This window comes from Corvus hawaiiensis, chromosome 5 (genome assembly GCF_020740725.1).
Source record: "Corvus hawaiiensis isolate bCorHaw1 chromosome 5, bCorHaw1.pri.cur, whole genome shotgun sequence".
Classification (NCBI taxonomy): Eukaryota; Metazoa; Chordata; class Aves; order Passeriformes; family Corvidae; genus Corvus; species Corvus hawaiiensis.
Window position 1 is genome coordinate 40,761,544 of NC_063217.1, and position 16,863 is coordinate 40,778,406.

The 16,863-nt window shown below is 39.9% G+C and overlaps 1 protein-coding gene and 1 long non-coding RNA gene across 2 annotated transcripts; one reads left to right on the forward strand and one right to left on the reverse strand.

The window, feature by feature from the left end:
- Positions 1–1,103: 1,103 nt before the first annotated feature.
- APELA (apelin receptor early endogenous ligand) lies at positions 1,104–6,828 on the reverse strand. The gene is made up of 3 exons (XM_048304282.1): positions 6,320–6,828; positions 5,771–5,880; positions 1,104–3,483 (listed from the first exon to the last, which is right to left on the reverse strand). Exons 1-2 carry the CDS (start codon positions 6,393–6,395, stop codon positions 5,792–5,794), a joined length of 165 nt encoding a protein of 54 aa, XP_048160239.1. The 5' UTR covers positions 6,396–6,828; the 3' UTR covers positions 1,104–3,483; positions 5,771–5,791.
- LOC125326231 lies at positions 5,671–10,246 on the forward strand. Its single transcript, XR_007203715.1, has 3 exons — positions 5,671–5,875; positions 8,257–8,356; positions 10,105–10,246. It is a non-coding gene; the product is annotated as an uncharacterized LOC125326231 (long non-coding RNA).
- The last annotated feature ends 6,617 nt before the right edge of the window (positions 10,247–16,863 follow it).

Below are 16,863 nucleotides of genomic sequence, written 5' to 3' on the forward strand. Positions count from 1 at the left end.
CTCATGGTGGATATTCTAAATAAAGACTTCAGTATTTCACTTCACAAGGGAAATCACTGATTGTAAAAGATTTTAACAGGATCTTCTTGCTTTAAGGTTCTACACTAACATGGAGTTAAGCAGGCTTGTTTAACTCCATGTTAGTCTACTGCAAGTCATTCTTAACCTAAAAAACAAGGTTGCAGCAAGGACCAGAGACTTGGGCAAACAGTCTGAACAGGTAACTCGAGACATGGAAAAGCACCTTCAGCCTTGGAATGAGTTAGGCTTTCAGGCATTCTTTCTAAGTAAAAGCCGTGTTGCCCTCTTTGTAGTGTTTCCCACTTTGCACAAATATTGTGCAGCTGGTCCCTAGCAAGACAGAGAAAGGCCACTGGAGTAGTGAGAGATTAGTAGGCTAATTGTACTTGTCTGATGATAGACATTTGCAACTTACTTGCCATGCAGTGTTTCTCCTGATTGATGTCAATAAATATCTTATGTGACCCTTAGCAAAATCTGGCTTTGTGTAGACACTGAGATATTTATAGCATATGTATGTGGCGTAAGGGAAATATTTCCAGTCTTTATTCTCCTATAATTTCCTTTTTTCCATACTGGAAAGGGAAGAGGTGAATTGTTTATTATCCTTTGGGAACATACTAAACTGCTGTTTCTCACCAAAGTGTTCCATTTACCTCCATTTCCTGCTGACCTGCTGTTACAGGACTTAACGAAATGTACTTTCAAATCAAATTTTCATTTTTGCCATGTTACAGCTATGTACAAGACAAGGAGTTAATTCAAAGTTCTAGAAACCCACGTTTTGCCTTTCAGAATTTGAAGTCTTAATCTATCTTGGGGTCAGGTCTTGTTAAATCGCATCCATGCAAACATCAATTCTGACTTTGAGTAGACAGCAGTTTGTACTTGTGTAATTTGTACTTGTGTATCCTTTAAGCATACACTTGTTCATGCACAGGGAGAGCTCAGTCTGTTCAGCTGTTGGAGCACCGTGTCCAAATGCTTCATGTTTGTAGATGTGATTGCACCGTTATCATGCAAAGCTGTTTCTACCACGAGTCTTATGTTATGCACATCAAATCAAAACAGTTTTAACAAAGTCAAATGCAAATCTGACTTTAATCAGAATTTTGCATTTTTAGACAGACAGAAAATGTCAGGAAAATTTTTCCATGATTAACTATCATTTATTTGTGTCATAAATTGAGTAAAAATTTTTTACACACTGATTCTATATGAACCCACAGGGAAAATAGGCAAGTTCTCAATTTCCTTTAGATGCTTTGCTTTTGACAGCTGAAGAATACAGACTTTGAGGAGTGTACAAGGTTTATTTCAAATGAGATATTATCTGAAATGTGTACTATCGTTTTACAAAATATACAATCAATCATCTGGTTGATAAACATATCTATTGAAGTTCACAATCAATGCCTTTTTCAAAGCAGATTTTATGGTATCAGCATGCCTTTGAAGACCAGATATTTAGAATAATTTTGTAGACTGACAATGGGCTTCCTAGGGCGCTGCTTTATTTTTACTTCAGTGAAGGAACATGCATATATAGCTTTCTGATAGATACATTATGTTTTTCTTGCGAATTTGTTGAAGTTAATTGAATAATTATGGTTATATAAAATATCCAGTGCCACAATAGATCCATTTACTCATTCATAAGATATAACTGTTAAATAGCTACTCTTCACTTTCCTTGGTTTCCCACACTCTTTACCTGTACTTCTAAACAGAGATAGCCGGGGATACATATCAAAGCCAAGTTAAATAAATAATTAAAAATACAGATATAAGTGGTAGAACTCCTCTTTGGAAAACTGCTTTTTTTTTCAAGACTGCAAAGGTTTATCTGCAGGACTGTTTGTTGGTTTAGACAAGTTTGACCATCTTTTTATGATGGTTTTACACAACTCCAGAACTGTGTCTGATGTTATACTTAAATTTTTTTTCATGTAGAAAAATTTGTAACTCCTGTTACAAGTAAGGTTTCAAGTTCTTAGATATAAGGGGTTACATATAGACACAGATTAGAAAGTTTCAGCTATCCAGTTGCTGTTTCATTTATTAGAAACCATATGTTGCGAGAAAAAAATTGTGATACTGGATTTAAACCACGACATTTCTGATCTTTGATCATCTTTATTTATTTTATAAAAAATGTTGACATTTCAAGTCTAGTGCAATGACTTAAAAATCTGCGTATGTTTTATTTTCAGGTTTGTTTTAGTTGTGCTAATGCAAGGGCTATCACGTTTTCCTTTATATGTAGGTATGTAATTTCTGCTGATATAAAAGGCAGATGTGAAGCATATATTTTTAAGAACAAAACTCAGACTAAAGTCAGATGTATTCTTGACCTCCAGTGCTGAAAAGAACAGCCTGTTTTCTGTTTGAAGTACTCATTCATTGTAGTGCCATGTTCAAATATCCCATTCATTTAAATTACAGGAATAGAGTGCTATGCAACACTTGGGCTGACCAAACAAAGGTTTCTTTTCAATGGTCTATTTTTATGCTCTATTTATAATACTGTAGCGGGTATTTTAGGAAAACTACTATTAAGCAAATAGCTCTGTAGTACTGAATTTTCAAGTATGTTTTAACTGTCTGGTTTGGCAGCCCAGTTAAGAAAACAAATGATAGGCTTTGCAATCACAGCTCCTTAGACAGGAGCTTGACCTTAAGGCCTGGCTTGAGAAGTCTGAGTTATCAGTTTTGCATGACCCTTGGCTAATCTCTTATCTCTGTGTGCTTCAATTCTCTATCTATAGAATGAGGGATAACACTCTCTTTGCTTTCTTATATTGTAAACTCTTACTATGCTTAGTATACATGAAACCAGTAGGACCACTAGTGTGGTTCTGACTTTGATACTATTACAGTAATGCATTCTATGTTATTATTAAGAATTCCATAAAGATGTAATGTTAGATGTTAAAACATATATATGTATATATTATTAATATATAAAAATATAAACAAAAAATGGACTTTCACCGTTCCATGCTGTAGTCTGATACTAGTCCATCCTAAACATTGCTGCCTGAACTGAGTATTCAACAGCACTTCCAGTTTCACTTGGTCTGAACATTATATACCATCAAGAGTGCCCTTGGACAGATCCTTCCTTCTTACTACCACTGGAAATCCAGCTCAAGTACCTGATGTTTGATTTGATCTTTAACTTTCACTACTCATTGTGAGAGCCAAATAATTTACAGGGGATGATTCAACCAGGTAAGTTCATGTACATCCCTCATCACCACCCTTTCACCATCACCACTTCCTAGGGCGTGAGACAGGGGCCTTTAGTCCAGGTCCAGTAGAATGTGACAGACAGGACTGCTGAAGATGGGATTGTGGTGGCTGTCAGGTCAGCTGTTGTTGATCTGGACTTTTGACAAACTTCTCTTACCAGTTAAACTGTTGCTCCTTTAAAACACTGAAAAGTCCAGTATGAAGTTGCTGGGGGAAAAAAAGAAGAAAAGGAGAGAAATATTAATGAGAGATTTAGTAGTCTAAATTACTCTCATACAAAACAGAATACATTATTTATGAAACATGGATGAAATTTGGAGTAACGTTTCTTAATTTGGAAATTTCAGCTACAAAGTTTGAGGAAAAAAAAGACAAAAGCAAGAAGGCTGCTAATGTAAATTTTTCTGCCTTTCTTTTTGTCCCGTGTTTTGCATATGGAACTGATGAAAAATCAAATTCAATCTTCTCATTTCAAATGTTGTGAGAGGCTGCTATGCTCATTTTAGTTTCCAACCACTAGTTGAAATTCAGACTTAAGGGTGCATCCTGTTTGCATCTGCAAATAGCTTTATCCATATGTACAACTCCACTGAGATCAATAAGATTACTCATGTGAGTCAAGTTACCCAGGCATGTAAATATTTGCTGAATTTGGACTAAAACTGGAAGGGAATGTAAACGTAGGTGGTAAATCCTACTTAAGATAAAGGATAGCACCCACAATGACTGAAGTTAAGAGAGTTGGTTCAGGTGCCTGTCTCCCCTTACACCCTAGTCGAGGTTTACTGAGTTCTAAACAGCTTTATAAAGCAGAAGGATCTTTCGCTAAATGTCTACAAAACGTATTATGAATTAGTAAGTACACTGTTTTGTTAGGTCATTGACTTTTGTTACAAGAAATCAGCTCCCCAGGGAAAAGGAGATAACATTGAAAATACCTTTTATCTTGATATTCCGTGGGGAAAGGAATTCTAGTGTACATGTATAATGCAGCTACTACAGTCTCAAGCAAAATGCATTCATTATATGAGGCTTCAGAGCACATTACAGAAAATGCAGATGCTTTCTGCACAATCTCCAGATATGGATGCTGAATGGGAGGAAAGGGGTTTAAATTTACTCTTCTTAGGAACTGAAGCAAACCATTTAGAATTGATTCAAGAAGTCACTGAGCCTAAATTTCTCTGTCCCTCTGTCCCTCTGTCCATTTAGTCTCTGCCTGCTGAGTGAATCAATCCAATTGCTTATCTCTTTAGGTTTATGCTTAAACTGGTGATGGAATATCATTTAATCTGTGTCTTGTTTAAATGTAGCAGTGAGGAGACATGGCATTCAGTAGTAAAGCATCCTGCTGGCATGTCCTTCTTTCTACTTGCACCTCAATTCTGCCACTCAGTATGCAGCCCATCTGAGATTCAATTTGAGATATGGTAATGTTTTTTTCAACCTCACAAACTTGCCAGTTTACCATCCCATATGCACATTCCACGTGTTTATAGGCCAGCACTATAGAGTGGAATGGTACCCTTTTGCATGGCTGTTTTGGGAGTGGTGTAGGCTCTTTTCAGCAAGGCAGTTTGTGCATTGACAATATTCTTGGTACAGGGCTGTTAAAAGTTTGACTTTAGTCTCCTTTTCTTCTTGCAAATAAAAACATCTTGGCTCTACAGAGTGCAGATTCTGCCACCATTTATTTAGGATGCTGTCATGCCTGGAGCTACAACATTATTTTAATATATAATGAGTTTCAAAGATGCAAAACTACTGACTGCATGTTTTATTCATTCTTAAATTGCAAAGAGCGTCTGGTTTCCTTTTGATGCCTACCCTATTAGCATATGCTACCTGTGTGCTTCTGCAGTCACTTAGTATTTGAATGTATATGCCCTCATCAGCTATAAAGCATTAATGTTTTGCACTTGTATAGCCTTTCATCCAAGGAGCCGAAAGTCTTTTGCTGACAATGATTAAGAGTTACAGTCCCCTTTGAAGTGCGTGAATGCTACTACCTTCATGTTACTGACGGGCAGAGTGAGGTGACTTCGCCCTGTGTTCCAACACGGTGAAAGTGTCAGCGCTTGCAGCCCCGGAGCATCCCCTGCAAGTGCCGCTTTGCCCAGCCCTTACAGTGATAACACTCCTTGCCCCTCAGCTTTGCCAGCAGCCTCGGAGGGCAGTGTTCGGCCCGTTTAGCGGGCTCAGTTGTTTCTCACCGCCCCACGACGGCATTTGGCGGGGGTGGGGGGTGGCCCGGGAGGGGGAGAAGGCGGCAGAGGCCGGCGGGACCCGCGCCCCAGCTCCGGGGCAGCGACCGCCCTGCCGTGCGCAGCTCCAAAGCCCCGTTTCCAAACCAAACGAGGGGAGCCCGGGTGCAGCCACGCCTCGCGCCCTGCTCCAAAGGCAGGTGTGAATTGCCAAGGGTGCTCACTGCGGGCAGCGCGCTGCGCCCGGTCCGGAGCGGCCCCGCGGGCCCGGCCCACACGCGCGGAGTTACCTGGGCACGCTCCGCCGGGGCTCAGGGGAAGGGCACCCTGGAGTGGAGCGGCATGCAGCGCCGGTGGGAGCAGCCGTGCCGGTGGAGCTTCCTGCGCAGGGCCAGGTTGGCTGCGGAGAGAGAGAGGGAGGGAGAGAGGGAGGGAGGGAGAGAGGGAGGGAGGGAAGCGGGACGTGAGGGAGGCCGCCGGCAGTGCCTCTCGCCGGGACGGGACGGGCCGGCCCCGGCGCTCCCCGGAGCTACCGGTGCCCGTGGCCCTCTCGTGCCGCCGGGGCTTCCCTGTAGCCAGACTGCAACAGTTGCCCACCTTGGGTCCCTATTTATCCCTGTCCCCCACCCGCCTCCCCGAAGTTGCCAGACTCCTGGGATAGGGGAAGCATCCTCTCCCGCTGCCGCTAGAAGTAGCGATGAAGCGCCAGGTCCAAACTCGCCCCGGAGGTCACAAACCGCGTGTTGGACGCGGTTAGACGAACACGCCGGAGGTGCCCATGGCGGGCACGAACCCACGCTCCCGCCCCGGCACAAGCATCACGCTGAGGCATCGCCTACCTGGCCGCTGTCCGTAGGCTGGGAGGAGGCTCGCCAGGAGCGCGACCACGATCCAAAGGAACAGCTGGAGTCTCATGTCTGCAGTCAGGGCAGAGGCGCGCTCTGGGGGGGTGTGTGTGTGCGTCGACGAGGAAATGCACGCAGAGCCAACCGCGGGGCCGTGAGGGGCCGGCAGCGCCCGCAGCCCCTGCCCGCTCACATGCCAGTGACAGGCCGGGGAGCCAGAGCCTGCCGCCTCCACCGGCGGGGTTAATGACCAGGCAGGGCCAAGGTTCCTGGGTTGCACTGCGGTCTGGGCCTCCCTCTCTTCCCTTCTCCCTTTCTCTCTCTCTCTCTCTTTTTCTGTCACTCCCCCTTATTTTCCATAAGCAAACAGCGCAGGAATGAAAAGCCCGTGTAAACAGCAGCTCCTGTCAATGCGTAGGGGCAAGGAGCCTCTCGAACAATGCGGCCACTTCACTTTAAATTCAACCCGGCCAGGAAAAAAACATATGTAAAACAAGCCTCGATGTTCCCTCCCCCATTTGCAACTGTTTAAACTTTGCATTGCCCATATTGGTCCCACATGCAGACACCAATGGCAGGGGCAGGAAGTGCCCCCCCGACCTTTGTTCCCCCCCGAAAGCGGGGGCAGGGAAGCCCCCCAAGCAAGGCCCTTGTCCCAGCTCAAATGCTTTCTCTCTTCCTAAACTAGCTGCGAAGTTGTGGCCATTCAAAGTGAAACTGGCAGTAGTTAAGGCTAATGGGTGTCTTTTGTACCGCCAACTATTTTTAAAGGATGAGAATATTCAGGAATTAATTTGTGAGCTTTTTTTGCCGTGTAGAGAAAAATAGATATATCTGTTCCAGCAGTGCGAGTTTGAGGGCAGCAGTTTTGGATGGGATATCCATTTGCATAACCTACCTGTACATTGCATTATATTTATACTTGATTATGATGAGAGCTCGCTTTAACAAACCGCGCTGAAAACAGCTGGTGCAGATCCTCAAGCCTGAAGAGAAGAAAGGCAAAACCTGTGGAATGTGGGAGCAGCCCTGATAGCTTTGAAATCCAGTGAATTACTGGCATCAGTTGAAATTCGACTGGTCCTTTTCTTTTTTCCAACCTGCTGATTTCTTGTGATGCAATAGCACCTAGTTATTTGGAAAAAAGCATTAAAATTTGTTCATTTTTGAGAAAAGCTTCTGTTCTAAAACATGCGGGAAACTACATTTCTATATAAGTATTACTATTATTACTAGGTAATTATTATTGAAAGTTGATTAAAGTTGTTATTTGCCTATTTCCTAGAAGAGTGGAATATACAGTTGTTGGTTGGTTGGGGGTTTTGGTTTGGTTTTTTGTTTTAATTCAGTTGCCCCTGTATTGTTTTCCCTCATTTTGGGCTTTCCCATTTTGTTTAAAAGCCTGTTTAACTCAATAGTGCACACTAATCCCTCCTCACAGAGTTATATATCATTACTGGGTTACTTAATTTGTCTAGGTAGAGTATGCCCACATCAATTAAAAGACAAATTGCAGCTTGAATACATGAAGGAAATAATTACTAAATGTTGTTTTAAATTGATACCAAGACTGCTGAGGAAGGTGTCTCAGACAAAACAGTAACAAAGGAAATCCTCTGCTGGCTGATCAGATTGGTCTGTCATAACCAAGAGACGTGTCTCACTGTTCTTCTTTACAGCTTGGTGGTCATTAAGTTTTCTCTTTGTGATTTCTGACCCTTAAAGTGAAATTTTGTTTAATATTATTGCTACTAGCTCAGCTGAAATCAGGGTCCCATGGTGCCAGTGATAGAATTTGCTTAAGGAGAATATAAATTCAAGTACAAATGTGGTGGAATAGGAGTGGAGTACTGTGGCCAGATCTCTCAACGAGTTTGTAACAGAGCCAGGGTTACATCCTCAATATCCTAAATATCATTCTGTCTCACTAGGACAAATTTAGGGATGTGATCTCTCACTCACCATGAATGAGAACACACCGGCCACCTCATTCATACAGCCCTGCAAATGACGATCACTTTCATTCAGCAGGTAAGCTTCAGGCTCATAACCTTAAAGTGGAAACCAGTACAGACTTCAAAGTGATAGGGACTCTCCAAAAAGCTAAAAGGCAGAAAGAATGCATAGACTATTGCCAGTCCCTCGGGCTATCTAAGCCTCTTCTGCACCTGAATGTGGTGAAGTTTACAGACGTTCTCAGGAGACATTAAATTTAAGGGAACTAAGTAAGATGCAATAATTAAGTGCAATATTTATCTTTTTTTAAATTTTCTTTACTATGAGTTGTTAATTCCACTGTTAACTCTGTGCAAAAGTTTAGAAATGTTTATTTGACTAATAAAATCCAAGTCACTGTAACCGAGCATCACAGATTTATTGTAATTTTCATCTAAGATACAGTAATAATTCTATGCTTCCCCACTGAAGAAATTTCTAGAATGTAATACAGCCCCACTCTAGAATTCGTAGTTCTTTTGCAATCAGCTTTCTCTCAGGTACTTACTTTCATGTGGCATAGTGCTGCTTGAAATTAGGCAAATAACGACTCAGTAGAATGTAGTGATGTAATAGTTCTGCCTTTTTCACAGTGTTTGCTGGTGGGTTTTGTGTTGGCTTAAGAGGAAAGGGAATGTAAAGTGTGTAGGAAAGCTGGAAGTCTGTAGATAATGCTTTATGAGCTAGAAGAATTGGTTATTTGAATCAAAAGCTCTCCTTCTCTTATAATCTGAAAGGAACATAATAGAGGAATGATGATTTCAGCATTTATTACCTATATCATTGCTACTTGTCCAACAGACATTCTCTTCCCTACTTCCTCCTTGATAGGATCAAATAGTCAGATTATCAGTTTACATCCAGAAAGTGACAAAAACAGCGTATTGCAGAAATAATTTTGAAGTGTTGAAAAGGAATATTTAAGACTGCCTTTCCTGAATATCAAACATTAACTGTAAGTGACCCATGACATTATCTTTTGCTTAACACATTTCAGTAAGTACTGTATCACTTCACTGGTTATGAATTGGTGGCATTTTCAGTCGAGTGACTGCTACAGTCTTCTTATTTGGAGGAAAAAAAAATTGAAATCATTGTCCTATTTCTAATAATAAATTTGGAAGAAATAAGGGAAAAGTGGCTGAGGGAATATCTAATTATTTTGTCACATATAGAAAAATAAACATTATCTTGATAAATGAACGAGCGAGTCACTGGAAGAGCAAAAGATGAAATAAGGTGAGGAAGTAGTAAAACTCATAGTTTTAAGAAACAGAATAATCAGAGTTGGATGATAACAACAGGAGAGAAAGATAATTGGGTACTTTCTAGTATGGAGTAAGAGATGAATTAGGATTCCCTATTAGGCTGCTAGTCAGAAATTGAATCCTACCTTTGGTTTGAAGGCCAACACATAACTATAAACTCTAGTGTTTATCATTAATATTTGAAAAAACTTTCAAATGCTATCAGTATAAAATGTTAAGTGAAGCTTCTAAAGTACAGGAATTAATTGTTGTATGTGGCAATACTGGTTTCAATCCCTGTATCTCAGATACCCCCTTGAATAATAGCTGTTCCCCTCTTAGAAGCCTGTAAAAATACATGGATCATTGTGGATCCCTACTGTTTTATAAGATGTGCTCAGCAGTGATAGTAACCAATAATAAGTGAAAATTCTTGTTTATTTTGACTTGAAAGTGTCAGATAAGATATAATATCAGAGTTTCTAATCAGATTTTCTAACTTTGTTTTCCCCAAATTAACCCGTCCTTCTGATCCAGAGGAATTATTTCACTAACCAGACAAGATCTGGGATAAACACGTTTGCGTCAAAAGAATTTGGTGAAGCACGTCTTCGAGTCCACTTGCAAATGTCATTAGAGAAAGTTCTCGGCTTTTCCTTCTTCCTTTCTATTACACTGCAAGATGGTAAGTGGGCTGTGCAACAAACAAAATTTTAAAAAATGCAAAAAGGCCATGTGAGTAACCGCTTGAAAGGAAGAAGTTGGCCAAGAAATGCTCAGAGGGATAAATTTTGAAATGTTGTTTAGGTGTCTGTGATTTTTTTTTTCACCGCAAGTTTCACTGGGATTATTACCTCATGGTTTTATAGGGTCTATGTGCCTGCCACGAATATAAAGGATGTTTTTTCTTCAGCCCAGGGTACAGCACCAGATGCCAAATATAATGTTTGCCTTCTTCGTTGACTATAACCATGATGACTACTTTTTCTAGGCAAAACTCATTAGCTCAAAAATTATGATTTCAGGAGAAAATGATGCACTCTCTGTCCTGATTTTTATCTGTGCTTGGAAAGGAAAACCTACTCAGAAACAAAACTCTGTTCCTCTTGTTTGCCATTTTATGCTTTTTCTGGAGGAAAAAAATTTCACTTCCCTGTCTATTACTGCTCAGCTGCCTTTCCTGCCTGAGGGGAGACAGTGCTCCCGGAAGAAAATGGTAGTCAGCAAGCAGAAGGAATGTGCATTGGTAACCTGACACTGGAGACAGATGTGCACTAGGAAAGGAAATGGGGATGGCTCAGACTAGGCTAAACCTTGTATAATTTTTTTTTTTTTATGTTTCCTATGTGTGTTGCAGACATGCATAACCTAGAAAGTACATTTTCTTTCATTTTAAGCTGAGAAGAAAGTATTCTGTGTTCATGTCATCCTTTCCAGGTTCTTACTGCAATACAAGTCATAATTATAATTACTAGAATAATAGAAAGGTAAATAATAGAGTAATAGAAAGGTAAAACATTCTCTGGTAGACTTAGTCTGTCTTACTTCTGTGACCTTACAATCTGTAGGGTTGATTTTATTTAATACAGTGAAATACCAGCCCTGCACCTGAATAATCATAAATTATGAAGTCCCTGCTAGACAAAAGACAATTTCATCGGTTACCTACAGAACTGTATTGATGAATTTTCCTTTTTACTTAAGGAAAATCTGTTTACATGGGCTCGAAGGTGCACTTATTTTTCTGTTCTCTTCCATCCCTTAGAAGTCAATTTGATTCTAAGATTCTTCTAGGAAATACATACCCATATTTCTTTCTAACAGGATAACAAAGAGGTCAACTCTGGAGCAGCAGTGCCTGTGATCCCCACCAGTGCGACCGCATGTTCCATTTCAGGGAACCCATTTGGGGTCAGATTCTTCTCTGGCACTGGTCATAATTTCAGAGCTTTTTTAATTTAAAGAGTCATTTATGTTGTCTTGAATAAATGATGTTCAAGAAAAACCCCACAATTCTTGCAAAGCACAAGGTTCTATAATTAATTTTTATTTGCTGGTTAACTTTCAAATATGTAACCTCCTAACATATCCAGTCCTTTCATGCCCTAGGTTTCAGCAGGGAAAGTATTTTTAGAAGTATATTTTTCATGTTATAAAGAAAACCCTCATCAATTATCACGTAAATAAGGCAAATGTATTTGTACCTTTCTGCTGCAGCTTCAACATACACATTTAGGAAAGAGAAGTGCTTACAGCAGTATTTAACGTTGAAGTTACTGTTTATATTTACTAGGGAAATTTCACGAAAGAAATACAGATATATTTTTGTCCTAAGCTCCAAGTTTTAGAGCTTCGCATGCAGCTGGAAAATTATTGGTCTTACCTAAATCTATCCATTTACTTGTACAAATTTCTGTATGCTTTTCTGACAGAAAAAGTTAACTTCCTGGAGGTAATTTTCTACATAACTGATCTTCTGTTTTGGATTTGGGCAGCCACTAGCCACAGTAAAAATTTAATGCAGGGGGTGTTAGGACAGGCTTGGCAAATATCTGTAGAGTTTGGCTGAGTGATAACTTGAAAGAGAATTTCAAATTAACCTCCAGCTCTTTGCATATTTATACTTTTGACTTCAGGTAGTAAAATTGGCTTGCAGCTTCAGTAGATCCTTTTTCTGTTACTTGTGTGTTACCATTAGGGATATGGTGTCTCATGAAGTGGCTCTGTAGCAAGAGTGAGCACAAATTCTCATCAGGGAGTCTAGTGTGATGTAATGTTTTAGTATTCCAAGTAGTTGTCACCATTAATGTTAACCCTCTGCAAGCCTGGCCACCATCTTGCAACCAGGTGAAATGTGTGCTGTATGTAAGGGTTTTCTTATGAGGGTTTGGACTTACTTAGTCCAGTCCTCTGAACTTTGCCTCCTGGCACAAAGACTGCAGTGCTGCCTTGCTCTTCATCAACGTCTGGGCTGTGATACTGCCTTTTCAACATTTCCTATCTGAATTATTTCTTTATCTGCTGTGATCAGAAAGGTCAGGCTTGCTGTGGCCAACACAGCTGGTGAGCGGTGCAGAAGCAGAGAAGGTATCTATGATTTCTCTACTTTTCTGACCATCAGACAAGCTGAACAGAAGGAATTGCAAGCATACATTCAAATTAAATATACGAACACAAGGAAAAGAATGGAGGCAAGAAAGTCAAGCTCATATTTAGGGAAATGGTGGATTTCTCATTGAATTCCAATGTTGTTTGTGTGGGAAAGGCTAACATTTTCTGGTTGAATTATATATAGTTTTGTTTATTTGAAAAGTTTTGTGGTGTTTACTCTTAGTTAGGATAACAGCACCTACGTGATTACTAGCCTTTTTGCTAGCTTTTCTAGATGTTGCATGCTTCTAAATAATAACAGATTTTCAAGGTATAAGCTTTACATTGTGGGCTTGTGAGAGCTTTCTGTGCCAGCACCTTTTTTTAATTACATATGCTGGATGATTGAATAACGTGCTGTGGTAACAAAGTCTGACAAACTGAAGAGATTGCCTCGGAGAAGATCTCAGTGCTTTAACTGCTGCCCTTGCTGGGTGACTGCTGTGATCAGTGCTTGCTGTGGATCTCATACACTAATGATCTTACCATTTCTCCCCCTGTTGAAGCTGCGCTGATAGGAAAGGTGGGAAATTTTGAGGAAAAAAGCCTGCTATAAGACAGAGCACTGTAATCTGTCACCCCCTTCTAATCCAGTAAGGTGATTACTGGCTGTACAACACTTACAGCTATACCAAATAAAGTCCTATAGTTTTTGGGTTGGTTTTTTTTTTGGTTGGTTTTGGGGGTTTTTTTGTATGGTTGGTTTTTTTGTTTGTTTTTTTTTAGTAGAAAGTTCTTTATCAATGGAAAGACCAAAGACTAATTTAACAGGGATGATGTAGTGGAAATATTTTCAAAGCCTGACAGCAGGTACAGGATATGGCGAAGGAATATCCTGTAGAAGCTGAAGCAGTGAAGGACTAGTCTTGCTTCTGCAATATATATATTAAATAATAATCTTGTCTAACATGAATAAAAGGCACAAAGCAAAGCTCAAAAGTGAATTTTGTTGATCTCAATGTTCACCACAAGAATTACTGTGTTAAACCCTCAAAGAAGATCTTGAGACTCCAGACTCATCAAAGTTTAGTAATGGATACCGTACTCCCTCAAAAATAGTTGAATCCAGGAAACAAAACAGCAGCCCAAACCATCAACCCTCAGACAAAATACATGCTTCATGGAAGAGAGGTTACGTTAGGTTATGTGCATAACTTAGCTGTTGTCAGGAAGTGCAGTTCATGAGATGCGTTGCATCACCGCTTCAGAAACCCTCAGCTGAAACTGGCAGTGTTTTTATTTGCTTTTGAGGCTAGTAAGTATTTTCAGCTTGCAAATTTCTACAAAATAGTAATAAATGTCTGTTACCAGAGACGCTGATGACCTTTCCTTTTGAAATGTGCTATTTAACAAAATATGTATTCCTGCTCTGTTCAACTTATTTCTCATGGCAGCATTTGAATCTGTTAAAAACAAAAAGATGATGCTATTCTAGATGCAGAGGTGAAGATGCTAATGTATCAGGTGCAAAATTTTGTTCATTTTGAAGAGTTCTTCCATTAGGTAATAGTTGCTTCTGTGTGGTTGTGTATTCCAATCATAAACTGGTGTATTTCTTTAAACTGGAAGTATGCTTACTTACAGGGTGGTAAATCCTATTTTCTGTTCAGTTAAAACTTGCTTTTTATTAATGTGAGAAATTGGTATGCAGTTTTTCTCAATAACAGTGTAATGGAATTTATTCCAAAATTATAACCTCATACTGCAAAAATTTACACGCTCAGTGAACTTTCATGCATCAAATCAAATGAAGAACAAACTTTTTCAAAATGGAGACAAGAGAGTCCTCTCAATTTTTGGACCAGGGTTATTAACATGCCTACTCCGTATTTGCATCATAGACAGCTAGGACCACTTGCATTAGATTTCAGATTGGATATAAGGAGTTATAGGAGTATAGTGGGATGAATGTATCCTAGAAAATTTGTTAGTCAACCAACTTAGGCTTTTGTCCTTCAAGCTGATACAATAAATAGGTGTAGGGCATCAAGGAATGCAATTACGAATTTCCTCAAATTTCTTAGCTATGTAACTTTAGATCATGCTTAATTTATTTTAGCTTTGTGGACTGGTATTGCACAGCTTAAATTCAAGTTGTGTTGCTAAGTCTTGATAAATTGCTAAAGATGATCATCTCATTTGTTTCCCATTTTTATACACATAATGTTTTCTCCCAAAAAATAAACTTGCCTGAAATGATGTTTCTAATGCTCATGAAAACAGCTGTGTATTGTTTAATATTTTCAAGAAGAGCTTTTTGTTGAAAAGAAGTTGAACTTGAAAGTAATTGTAGAAGTACATTCCACTGGGGGTTGACTTCTGATGTACCTTCGAAAATTGGCCTTCATATTTGGACGTTATTGTGCATATGTATGCATACCACAACTACTTTTTTTCCCCTCTTTTTTTTTTTTTAATTTGGTTTGATGGTAGTTTTGTTTGTTTGTTTTGGGGGTTTTGTAGGGGTTTTTTGTCATTATTTTGTTTGTTGGTTTTTGTTGTGGTTTTTTGTTTGTTTGGAGGGGTTTTTTGTTTGGTTGGGGTTTTTTTACTTTTTTTCTTTTTGTTTTTAATGAGTTGCTAAGGTGAGTAGTAGATTACTAGCACTAGGCTTACAGGATACACTTGGAGCCAAAGTGATTTGTACCTTTTTAGCTGAATTAATTGCTTTCATGGTTTTCCAGCATGATACATGCAGGACGGTAAAATCGCAGCATGAATGTCATGGTTCAAGTGTATATTGTGATGCTGATAGGTAGTAAACCACAGTTTTTCATTTCCACAAAGTATGGAGATCAGAAATCTTCCTTTGGCCAGTCCATAGTCCTTCCCGGCACAGTAACATGTCCTGGCTGTCAGAGCTGCATGGCGCTGCTTTAGTGAAAGTGGCCACAAATGTGTTCCACCACTGTCCAGGCATCTAATGCAGCCTTTTCCTGGTTGTCTTCACTCTTGGGAAGGATCAGGATGGAGAATACCAGCTGAATGAATGGGTTTTGTGTCAGCAGTATCTTGCTCCTGCTTTCTTTTCTGAGAGGCATTTTGTTTTTCCTTCTGTTTTATGGTGGTTGTAGTTTTCACAAGGTGTGGAAAAGGTACAGTGGCCTGAAGGTTGGGAGAAGCTGAGAACAGGCTACAAGATCCACAGTTTGTTCTGGCAGACAGAAAATGTCTTGTGGGCTGTAGCTTGGATAACTTGCAGATGGCGTTTCAACTGGAAATCCCAATGAAGAATGGATTTATAGGATGAGCTTCTTCACAAGACTCTTATCACTGCAGGGGTTTACCCATAGCAGGTTTTGCTGTGCTAGTTCAGGTAACCATAGCAGTGTGACACTGAAATAACCATGCTCCTGAGTGTTTGCTCATGTCCTTTGATGAGTTTACAACTGTTCGTAGGGCCATGCTGCCATGGTGACAGGGGTAGCCTTCCTGAGTTAACTGATTTAAGGCCATCATTCAACTGGTACTAATTTCAGCCTGAAAACCCAAAATTAAATTTCATGTACTCAGAGAAATAAATAAATTTTGTAAGGAGTATCTGTATTAAGGTATAAGTGCATTCACTTGAAGGTCAGCAGCTACATCTGCTGCCCATCACTGGCATGTAGCAAAATAAATAACCATGATCTACTCTTGTATGATACTTCATGGTTTTTTTATTCCAGCAGCAGGGTTTTGTGGTTCTAAATACTTACAATACAGTGTTAGGCATGTGAAAACTGTTTCAGAATTCAAACAGAACTTGAATGCAGTCACCTTTGGAAGGCAACAACAAACTTGCTATTCCTTGTCCTGTTTTTCAAAGGATTAATGTGTATTTACTTGGACCTTTATCATGGTATAATCCCAGATGGCCATTAAGCCCCACACCACAGCTCACTCACACTCCTGCAGTGGGATGGGGAGAGGATCAGAAGAGTAAAAGTGAGAGAAGTCATAGGTTGAGATAAAGACAGTTTAATAGGTAAAGCAAAAGCTGGGCATGCAAGCAAAACAAGAAATTCATTCACCACTTCCTGTGGACTGGCAGGTGTTCGGTCATTCCCAGGAAAGCTGAGTTCCATCACATATAGTGGTTACTTTGGAATACAAACACCATCACTTCAAATGTCCCCTCTGTCTTTCCCTTAGCTGTATATGCTG